Source organism: Phaethon aethereus, assembly GCF_964289735.1.
Source record: "Phaethon aethereus genome assembly, chromosome: 5".
In the NCBI taxonomy this organism is placed as follows: Eukaryota; Metazoa; Chordata; class Aves; order Phaethontiformes; family Phaethontidae; genus Phaethon; species Phaethon aethereus.
The window spans coordinates 15,193,479-15,205,076 of record NC_138579.1 but is presented as its reverse complement, the minus strand read 5'-3'; the positions used below and the strand labels follow the sequence as shown (position 1 = coordinate 15,205,076).

The 11,598-nt window shown below is 48.1% G+C and overlaps 1 protein-coding gene across 1 annotated transcript in view; it reads right to left on the bottom strand.

The window, feature by feature from the left end:
* Positions 1-11,598, bottom strand: part of CCDC85C (coiled-coil domain containing 85C) — a 112,181-nt gene that overhangs the window by 2,305 nt on the left and 98,278 nt on the right. Inside the window, exons 4-5 of the mRNA XM_082000080.1 lie at positions 9,359-9,454; positions 28-126 (exon numbers count right to left, since the gene is read on the bottom strand). Coding sequence (XP_081856206.1) covers positions 28-126; positions 9,359-9,454 — 195 coding nt within the window. The remainder of the gene's footprint in view (positions 1-27; positions 127-9,358; positions 9,455-11,598) is intronic.

The window sequence follows — 11,598 nt, the reverse complement described above, 5'->3', positions numbered from 1 at the left end:
CCTGGAGTTGATGAGAGGAGTTATTACATTGCACATTTCACGAACGATCGCCTTCTCCTTTTCACTCAAGTCTTCTTCATAGTTGTCTTGCATTTGCCTGTCCAAATTTTCATGGACCTCAAGGACCTACAAAAAACAATATTACAAAAGCATTATGCTCCTCAAATAATTAAGTGTCGCTAATAATCTCATTAACCAGTATTTAAATTGGCAGGATTCACAAAGCCTTGAGAATCAGAGCACTGCAAAGATGAGCATGACACCAAGTTGGGCGCCTCCATCCTCTCCGTTACCTGGTGATGACGTGCCTCTGTCCCACCACCTGCATGGTGTGGCTGCCACCACAGTCCTGGGGGACCATGTGGTAACTGGCAGCGAGTTGCCTGTGCCCACAAACACACCTCTTCCAGGAAGGCTGCTGGTGGCCCCACCTTCCGCACAGCTCCTCCAGGGCAATCCCCCAGCAACTCCTGCTCCCCCCATTCCCCTTCTCCACTCCCTTCTACTAATCTGAGTCATGGGGCAGCTGTGGTCAGCCAAGACCAGCAGCTTTTAGGTCTAACAGGGAGGGCCATCAGGGAACGAGGCAAACAGAGGTTTGTACCACTGAAAAGCAGGGTATGACCCACTGTGCAGCTTAAGTGTGTGGCCTCCAGTCAGCCATGAACTTTCAGATCTTAAACAGACACCGCCAACTGTGTTGGTCTCTTCTCTCAAGTAACCAGCAATAGGACGAGAGGAAATGGCCTCAAGTTGTGCCAGGGGAGGTTTAGACTAGATGTTAGGAAAAATTTCTTCACCGAGAGAGTGGTCAAGCATTGGAACAGGCTGCCCAGGGATATGGTGGAGTCACTGGAAGTGTTCAAAAAACGTGTGGATGTGGCGCTTCAGGACATGGTTTAGGGGGCATGGTGGCACTGGGTTAACGGTTGGTGATCTTGAAGGTCCTTTCCAACCTTAGTGATTCTGTGATTCTGTGAACTGCACTCACCTTTTGGCCGAAAATTGGTTTTAACCCATTTAGTTTCCCAAGGGAACTCCTTGGAGGCTCACGATGACAGTGAGCAAGAGATGGGCTGTTACCACAGAGCCCTGGGACTCCGAGATCCCGATTTGATTCCCAGCTCTTACGCACTCCCTCTCGGAGCTGGATGCAGCCAGGCTGCGAAGGGGATGGGAACAGGGCGCGTAAAAAACCCATATCGCCTCGCAGGAGCCTGCGTGCTGACTGCAGTCCTCTGAAGGCGCCGACCCCGCCGTGTGCCGAGTGCCGCGCTGAGTCCGGGTCACCCTCTCCTTATGCCACAGACACCCTCTGAGGAGGGAGATAATCACCTCGGCTCCCCGAGCTTTACTCCGATCTCCATCGGCACCGTTTCCACCCGCAGCGTGCACCCCGTAAAGGTAAGGGGACAGGTGGCCCGGGGCCGGGGCTGGCACGCACGCGCGTCCCCCGCACGCACGCCCGCAGCCAGGACTGCAGCCATGCTGCAGTGTGGCGTTCGCCGGCTGCTCAGTGAGTTCAGCTGGTACGAACGCTGATGAATACAGGCCGTGCCCACAAAGTGCTGGCGCCAGGCCTGCCCGGTCCTCCGCAGGCAGCTCCATTTTGCTGTCTTTTCTCTCCTGCCTAGCTACATGCAGCGGGCCCAGGTATGTGCCGGCAGCACCCTGCCCGCAGGAGCCTCTGGAGGAGCGAGGCATCGCCTTTCCTTTCCCTCCCGCTCGTGACCACGGGGCTTTTCCCATGACATCTAATGGGACAGAAGCGCTGCAAAAATGGAGACGTGGCTGCAAATGCATAGGAAGAGCCTGAAGAGGAGTTGGGAAAGGATTTGAGACTCTCCAGGGAGGCTCTGCTCTGCGGCTCGGAGAGCATCTCCAGCAGGTGCTCCCGGATCTGGGAAGAACTGGGTTTCCTTGCAGAGGCAGAGGGGTCGCAGCTCCAGCACCCACGCCCCTGACCTGAGACGTCCAGCGCTCGCGTTCGTGGGCCCCTGGACGCCATGCGGCCTGGTGGCTGGGCCACACCTGCAGATCTGCCTTGGGAAGACAAGTAAATGTCCTGTGAAAGCAGCTCAGGACACTGCAAAAAACAGTGGAAACATCCTGCCTGTGACTTATTTTCTTAGATTTCAGGTTGACAATGTTTGAAAATGGAAGTCTGATTTTTAACTTCTTTCTTTTTCACTTGGAGAGATGTTCCCCAAGCGCTGCTCCCCAGGCCACACGTGGCCGCTAAGACGCAGCACGTCTATGTGGTTGCTCTGTCCCACCACCTGCTGCCCACACCCCGCGTCCCGCCTGGGGCACGCACCGTCCCGGCCACCCCCCAGCGCACCTCCAGGGAGGCAGCGCCGGGCTGCGGCCAGGTGCTCCCTCCACCACGGCGGTGAGGCTGCCAGGGACCAACGCCAGCCTTCGCTTCCCGCGGGAAACACACGGACCCACAGAACACCCTGCCGACGCGTCCGCGTGCGTTCACACAGCTCCTCCGGACGGGCACGTTGCTCAAGACGGGCATATCACAGCGCAGGACAGCCTCGAGATTTTACTGTTGCGTCTGTGCTGACCAGCGTACCTCCCCCAGGGCTTTGCCACTTCGCCTTTTGCAAGGTGGTCAGCTCAGTCTGCTAGTCAAAGCTCCAACGCCATCTAATAGCACGTTGGTCACCACGACACATCCACACACGTATAGAGCTGTACAGCAGGGCTATTTGTGTGTGTAAAGAGAGTTCACTAGAGTTGAACCTAGGGGTGGCGTGCCAGAGTTGAAATCGATAGTCCAGCTCAAGTGCGTCTACACCAATGCACGCAGCATGGGCACCAAACAGGAGGAGCTGGAAGCCATTGTGCAGCGGGACAGCTATGATGTAGTTGCCATCACAGAAACATGGTGGGATGACTCATGACTGGAGTGCTGCAATGGATGGCTATAAGCTCTTCCGAAGGGATAGGCAGGGAAGGAGAGGTGGTGGGGTGGCTCTGTATGTTAGGGAGTGTTTTGATTGCATAGAAATCAAAGATTGTGAAGACCAAGTCGAGTGCTTGTGGGTAAGGATGAGGGGGAAGGCCAATGAGGCAGATATCCTGCTGGGAGTCTGTTACAGGCCACCCAACCAGGATGAAGAGACGGATGAGACATTCTATAAGCGACTGGCAGAAGTCTCGCATTCGCTGGCCCTTGTTCTTGTGGGGGACTTCAACCTACCGGACATCTGCTGGAAGTATAACACAGCAGAGAGGAAACAGTCTAGGAGGTTCCTGGAGTGTGTGGAGGATAACTTCCTGACGCAGCTCGTGAGTGAGCCCACCAGGGGAGGTGCCTTGCTGGACCTGCTGTTTACAAACAGAGAAGGGCTGGTGAGAGATGTGGTGGTCGGAGGCCGTCTTGGACTTAGTGACCACGACGCTTCACTCACTTGTGAGCGAAGTAAGGAGAGGGGTCAGCAAAACCGCTACCATGGACTTCCGGATGGCAGACTTTGGCCTGTTCAGGTCACTGGTTGAGAGAGTCCCTTGGGAGACAGTCCTGAAGGACAAAGGGGTCCAGGAAGGCTGGACAGTCTTCAAGAAGGAAATCTTAAAGGCGCAGGAGCAGGCGGTCCCCATGTGCCGTAAGAAGAGCTGGCGGGGAAGGCGACCGGCCTGGCTAAACAGGGAGATTTTGCTGGGACTCAGGGAAAAGAGGAGAGTTTATCACCTCTGGAAGAAGGGGCAGGCAACTCATGAAGAGTACAAGGATCTTGTTAGGTCAAGCAGGGACAAAATTAGAAAGGCAAAAGCCCAGCTAGAGCTCAGTCTGGCCACAGTCGTAAAGGATAATAATGTTTTTACAAATATATTAACAACAGAAAGAGAGGCAAGGAGAATCTCCATCCCCTACTGGATATGGCGGGGAACATTGTCTCCAAGGACGAGGACAAGGCTGAGGTACTTAATGCCTTCTTTGCCTCAGTCTTTAATAGCCAGTCCAGGTATCTACAGGCTGCCCAGGGAGGTGGTGGAGTCGCCATCCCTGGAAGTGTTCAAAAAACGTGTGGATGTGGCACTTCAGGACATGGTTTAGGGAACATGGTGGCGCTGGATTAATGGTTGGACTTGATGATCTTGAAGGTCCTTTCCAACCTCATGATTCTGTGATTCTGTGATTCTGTAAATATTCTCACACCTGCTAGGGAAGTACAGAGCTGGATGCAGTGCAAGGATGGGTGTCACCCTTTGCTGAGGCATATGGCACTCACTGCTCCACAAAACAGGACACCGAGTTATCCCCCGGTCTGCCTCAGCACAGCAATCCTGCTCGAACTGTGTTACAAACAAAAATAGGTCATTCTCCTAGGGCCCTTAACCTACTTCTAAAATGCACCAGCTAGTTCAACCACCATAGCTGGGACCAATCTTTGCACAAATAAGAATTTTCCACAGCCTTTCTAAGAGGAGAGGAAGGGCAAGAGGGATGCAAAAAGCATGTACGTGCTGTCAAAGAAAGAGAGCATCTATTTTTTGCTAAAGAGGAAGGAATTAATTATTGATCCAGCTGGACTCGCACATCGAACTCGCTCGTCTGGAGTCAGTGTGCCTCCGACGCGCGGCTGCAGGGCAGCAGCCGGCAGGATCACATCCCACGCGGAGCGCCAGGGTTGCCTGGTCGCCAGCTAAGCACCGGCTGTGTCCACAGGGCGAGTGTCAAGGACAACCATGGTTTAGATTAGTTAAGGATCACATCAGCTCCAGCATCTGCTTCCACCAGCCACCAATCTTGCAGACACAAGAGCCTCAGCGGACAAAAATAAACTGGTTTTTTTTTTACAACTTGCACTTAAACTAAAACCACATTCCCTAGCCCAGGAGGTGGGGAAGGGTCGTGCAGCCCATTTCTTTCAGTGGAAATGTCTTTTAATGGTGTAAACCAGGCAGTGCTGGAGCTGAAAGCTGATCAGACAGAAGTTATGGTTGTATTTAATTTCTGAATTACTTGGTACTCATTTACCCTGGAAATCATCCTGCTCCCCAGGTATACCCCACATCTGGGTAGGCACTTTATAAAGCTGTGGTAGCATCTCAGGTATGGGAAAAAGGGATTCGGGGGTTAAAACCCAAAAGCCTATCCTGGAAAGGCATACTGGAAAAAAATACACTCTGAAGAGTGAAATCACCTCCTGAAGAAAGACGGGAAGGCCTTTTAGTGCTGACCCAGCCCCAGCCACTCTGAGATCCAACCACTCTCAGATCCTACCAGGTGCCACCTCAGCTCTTTAGAAGGACCAGGTTAATGTTCCTCCGATTACACCGCTGGGGACTATGGACATCCCTGCACATAACTTGTCTATGGCCCAGCTGAAGTTCAAGAACAGGGGAATGGGGCTGGACCGGGTAACGCTGCTCTTCTGCCTGGGGATGCCAACTCCTGAAGACAACGTGCACCTTGCTCTTGATGCATTGGCTTGTCTGGCTTTCTCCCTGATATGTAAACTGTGAGGAACACCTTGGGTATATTTAGTTCTCCTTCGTGACTGCACTGACGTCTGTGTCCAAGGCAGTGTCACCTCAGAATCACCCGGTCTATCACATCCACCTCCCTGCTGACTTGCTGTACTGGCCCCGCATGACCACGCAATGCTTATTTAAAAAACGAACAGAAAAAAACCCCACCAAGGAGTCAGGGTGACTGCAGTAAAGCTTTGGAAGGGAAGCTGAAAAAATTGAGGTGTTTCTGTACCAGGAAGCACCCTGCGATTGGGGGGTGCTTTCTGAAGGATGCAAGCCTCACTGATTTTATTGACTTGTAAGTCAGCTGGACAAAGCACTGGGGAACACAGCATCCTGCTTCAGCAAGGGAACAGTCTATATGCCCGGCTAGGACTTTTCCCTAGTTTTGGCAGGGCCAAATACTGCCTTATCCAAGACCAGTGGGAGTGATTGATCACCTGCTCGATGGCTCTGCGCACATGGGAGAGGTCCAGGCGGCTGTTGCGGGGAGAGCTGGGCTATAGGCTAAATGTTGTTCTCGCACATTTGTCTCCTCCTCACCTCCCCATGTCTTTAGCAGGCTTGCTCAATTCCTGAGGAAAGTGCTTTGATGTTCAGCAACATACTGAGTTGTAGCATATGTACCTTTTATTCTTGTCAGCAAAAACAGCTGTTAGGAGTGCCAACCTGTCATCTTGCTCCTTATTTAGTAGGCGCAAATAAACAAAAACTATTTCAGAAGCAAAAATAAAGAAAATCCCCAAATGTGCTCAAGGAAGAACTTACTTATGCTAAATGGCAGGCAATGCTTCAGCTACATAGCTAGTGTTCAGCTGCCAGAAAAAACAAGGAAAAAGCCTAGGGGACATTATAAAGATGGGTGCAGAGAGAGGCAATCCAGAAGCCCCACAGACCCATGCAGAGTGCACAGCCCCTCGGTGACCTTTGCTTGGGCACAGAGCCACGTCCTTGCAGCCACACAGCTTCTAGACAGACTTGTATTCAAGCAGCCTTCAAGACAAGCAAAGCCAACTTACAGCTGTCCTCGCCTTTCCTCACGGTAAGGAGCTAGCCTGCTACAGCCATAAGGACTTCTTTACACAACAAGAAGGGCTTTTTCTAGTATCTGCTGTGGTATAGCCAAAGCACAAACTCTTACTTGTAGGCTACTCTCTCCTCCTCAGGGGAAGGTCCTGAGCTGTATCACAGGCAGTGAGGGTGTAAGGTGGTAGCTGCATCCAGTTTCCCACATGTAGGGGCTGGCACTGGAAAAGCTGCCCAGTCCTGTAGGGTGTAAATAAGACCTACTCCATACGCTACAGCATGCCATGGCCAAAAAACGTTATCTATCTTCTACCCAGTTTAAGATCTGTGGCTAAAGACCAACAGCCACAACTTCACTGTGCCACAAGAAGGGAGGAGAGATTGAGACCATGACCAGCTTCCTCAGTCTTTTCAATTTCCAGCTGATCCTTGGAAATGGGCCACAGGATGGAAAAATAAACACCTTCTCATCCCTCCCTGCCACACTGACCTACAGGAGAATTTCCTCCTTACTTCAAATGTGAGAATACTTTTAACCCTACATGTGTGAGCAGGGCACATCACACGAGATCATTTATGCCCCATGAAATGTGACTGCTATGCTGACTGACCCCAGCCATGGCACTTTCCAGGGTTTTAAAGACAGATGAACATACTCCATCAGCTGAATTACGAAATTGCAGAGGAGAATTTCTTCCAGCCCTTCCTAGTGATCAACAAAGCTCTGAAGTAGATGAATACTACTACTACTACCACTACTACCACTACTACTACTACTACTACTACTAATAATAATAATAATAATAATAATATGTGCAAACAACCAGTCATTCAACTTCCTTTCAACTCCTTTATATGCATATTGCACCAGACCTCCCAAACTTAATTTCCCGTTTCCAAGAATCTTCCTCACTACTTGTCCAATCCTTTCTTTCCATAAGTTTATCAAACCACACCTTAAAATCATTTAAGTTTCTTGCCCTTACTAAGAAATTCAGTCCCGTAATGACTAAAGCAAATTTTCCCCCAGAATGTGTTCATAATCAATTTATAACTATTTGGTCTTATAACTTAGAAACATCAACAACCACCACCTCACCAAATGCAATGAAGAGCAGGAGCAGAAAGGTACAAACTCCACAGTTTGGGAAGAAAAAGCCAACAGCAGTAGTCTGGACCGCATGAGGGCTTGGATGATTAAACGCAAGCGAAACTGGTTTAGTACAAAGTGTCAGAAAAACAAAGGTATCACATGAGTCTGCAACGTTCTGCAAGGCATCAGTTTAGCAGATCCATATGCATATATATACAGGAGAATGTCACCCACGAGCGCAGTGCAGCATAGTACAGGATGGAGCACAACAACTTTCTGATAGCACAGAACCATTCACAACAAGCAAAAAAGAAACTCGTCCCACCCTTCTCAAAAGATCCAATGAGAGTTATACAATCTGGGCGTAAAAAGCCTCAAGTAAGCTGAAAAATCCGGATTTTCAGCCTAAAGGATCTTTTATAATTTAAATTCAAATTTGATCCAAATCAAACGAAACTTGTCCCCCCTTTCATAATTCCTCACACACCATAAATGCGTAAAAGATGAACTACTTGAGAAATAATGACACTCAATATCCTCCTGGGATCTTACAACTGCCCAGTGGAACCAACATCCTTGCCAGCTGCACTACTGCTTCTCCTGACACTTGTTGGTTTTACCACCACCACCTGCCACATCTGTCCTGGAGCCAAGAGACCCTGGACAGGCACAAAAAAGTAAGCTGAAAACACTAAGAACTAGAAAATATAGGGAACTTGTAGACTAAAGCTACAAGAAACATCTGTGCCATTTATTTATCTGTCAGATGTTGAAAGGTACAAAGCAGAGAGCTTTGTAAGTGCCAGTCTCCAGGTCTAGGACAGCCGAAGCTAGTGCTGATGCCACTGATGGACCTTTTTTCCAGCTATGACCATGGGGATCTGAGCTCCGGAGTTGCCATCCAGGAATCCTCCTTTGGTGTGATGAAAGCTTTTTTTAACCCTGTACAAAATTTTTCAGCTTCAACAAATCCAAATCTATAAATCAGTATATTCCAATCAGAGTCTAATTTATTTAGAGACTTACCAGCCATCCCTATGGCACCTTGGAAAGGATTTGTGCTTCCATGTCCCTTAGATACTCAGAAGTAACTTGCTTAACTAGTTAAACACATAACACCAGGGTATTACATTTTTTCCTGCTAATGGATGGTCACTAGGACTTGAGAACTGCTGTGAAATCACAGTGCAAGTTTTCTCCTTTAACTTATCTAGCAGCGTCCCATGGTTTTTATTGCCAATGGTCCTGACTTTAATCCCCACTGATGATGCACATATCTACATGGGTATGGTGCCGTGGTTTGGTGTATATTTACATAAAATAAAGTCTTTCTCGTTTGAAGACTGCTGCAGGATTTTCAGTAACAAAACATATGTAGGAACTGCAGTTTTTGCGTCCCTTTTAAAAACAGCATTTCGGTCACCACTGTCACCCCAGAGACCCAGTTTACGCAGGACTGATGAACAGAAAGAGTAACCAACACCTTCAGCTTCAGCAGCTTTTGTTGGGAGTTTTCCCACACAAAAAAATAGTCATGCATGATCTTGCTTAACTCCGCGACTGTTTGAAGCAATGATTATTCATCATGATACAGGTGCTGGTTACTGACAATCTGCCCAAGTACTAACTTTCTGTTTCTAGTTGTTGTGGTTCCACAAGAGCAAACATCCAGTTCTGCCACTGCAGTGTTTGTTGCACCACACTGCACCACACTGCGCCGCGCTGCATGGCTGTGTGCGGCATCCTTACCTTCATAGCATGCACAACAGCCTCTGGCTTCTGACCAACAGGGACATATCCTGCTGCAGGAGAAGATCCAAGATCAGATGTCATGCGAGCTGGTCCCTGTTGAAATAAGAGAAGATATGTCTTAATTCCCTTTGGGTGATTTAAGCAAGGAAGAAGAAAATATCCAGAAAATTTGAGCACTAGCTTCTCTCCAATTCAATCCCCTTCAGCCACCTGCAAAGACAAAAGACACCACTAGCCCTTCCTCACAAGTCACTTGATTTAATGCCATTTAAGCCTACCACCACTCAGTCTAGATGTACTCAGGCAGGATATCATCCTGGTTTAAAGCTAAATTGATTCAAGAAACATTTTTTGCTCACTTAGGATAACTTTGCACAAGGACAAAATCAAATGGTTCTCATTCTTCTAGCCAAGGGATCAATGCAAACAAGATGATTTTCCAGCATAAAGCAGTCATTCCTAAGAAGCTGCATTCATGAAAAAAACAGTTGGCATAACTTCATTGCTTTTCTGGCAACACTTTCACATAGACATCATCTTCAGCTACAGAGAAAATTGTGAAGGCAACCTTAAAACAAGCAGATGTCCAAACCTAATGTTGGCTGGGTTTGTTTCCAAAATGCTGGCCAGTCCTCCTACATGAAGGATCCCATTGGGAAAGATGCCGAAATTACATTTTACAAAAAATATCTACTGTCCAAACAGCCTTGTAAGCACTTTTCCTAGGGCTTTCCTTTTTTAAAGGCATCCGACTTGGATTATGAGAGACACAATATCTTTATTCAGTGAGATGCACCCTGCTTGTCCCTAATATTTTTGCATTGCTTTGTAGCAGTGGGAGAAATCAACAATGAAACCATTGACCAAACTCATACTTAGTTTTCACATCCTTTAGGAAAACAAAGAATGATTATATTGGGGGCCTCTGAAGGCAAATTAGGATGGCAGAGTGGCATGTAGCACCATCACAGGAATGATGTCACATACAACACACGAGGCTCTCCATTCCCATCTTTTCCACGTTTAAAAACACAGCATGTTTTATGCTTCGTCTCATCACTTTGCCTTCTAAGCCAAGGCCAGCAAGCTAGTCGTGCCAGAAGGGAGGACCAACCCAGGGGCACTTCGCCACCTCTCATTCTTCCAAATGTTTTAAGTTGTGGGAGCCTTTCTACTAATAAAAGTGTTCATGTGCATACATTAAAGAAAATGATGGGCCAATCCATTAGGTTGCAGATAAAAACAGCATGAAAGGTATGGAGTCTTTCATGCCTAGGCTGCTGATCTGTGCTTAACCCATGTCATGACCAAGAGTCATTTACTCATAATAGTGACCTTCATGAACCGAGTTGCTGGTGATACAAAAACTTCCTTCTGAGAGGCAGGCTTCTCTGAAAAAGGAAAATTAGACTTAATATCTCTACAATAATCCTCCAAGGAGATTTAACAGACTGCCAAATCACAGAGACCAATAGACACTCACAGGCTGGGCATGGTTCTGCACCTGCTGGCAGAGGGATACAGCTTGCTGGAGCTGTGGCCACCTGGGGACATGTCCTCAGCCATCCCATCCGTAACATCACACAGAAAAGGCAGAGGCTGGAGAGGGAGCACCAGAGACTGGGTCCAGCCAGTCTACAGCTGTGACTTAAGACCGCAAAATGGGTTACAAATTTCTCACAGGGCTAGTAAATGCAACAGAGTCCTTCCAGAATAAGCCTCCCGCAGAGGTCATAAACACCAATTTATGCATAATTCCTCTTGCCTGCCTTCTTTCCATAAATGACCAAGATCATGACAACTGAAGGCAAAATATTCAAGAGTTCATGAACCATACTTGATATGGATCTTCCCCCACAGCCCTCTTTAGAAGTAACACAGGAAATACCAAGCAAAGGTCTAACATCCAATATTTCCGCTGAGTTGAGAGTGATCTGACAAAGTAAAAGGAATTCTGCTTGATTCTGCTGCTGACAACATTTTAAATACAGTTTTCTGACCAAACTAGAGTAGATCATGAGGTCTCCTGTATGTCAGGCAGCAGCAGCTTCTCCTCACAGAACTTAAGTCACTAACAAGCGACAAAGCATTTTCATGATCGTAATCACTCTCAAAATTATTACAGAATACAAATGAAACCAGAATGATCACAGAGAAGTCTTTTCTAAAGAGCTTGATCGTACCTAACCGATCACCATACTGATAAGATAAAAGTAATCTCGCAAGCACAGTGATGG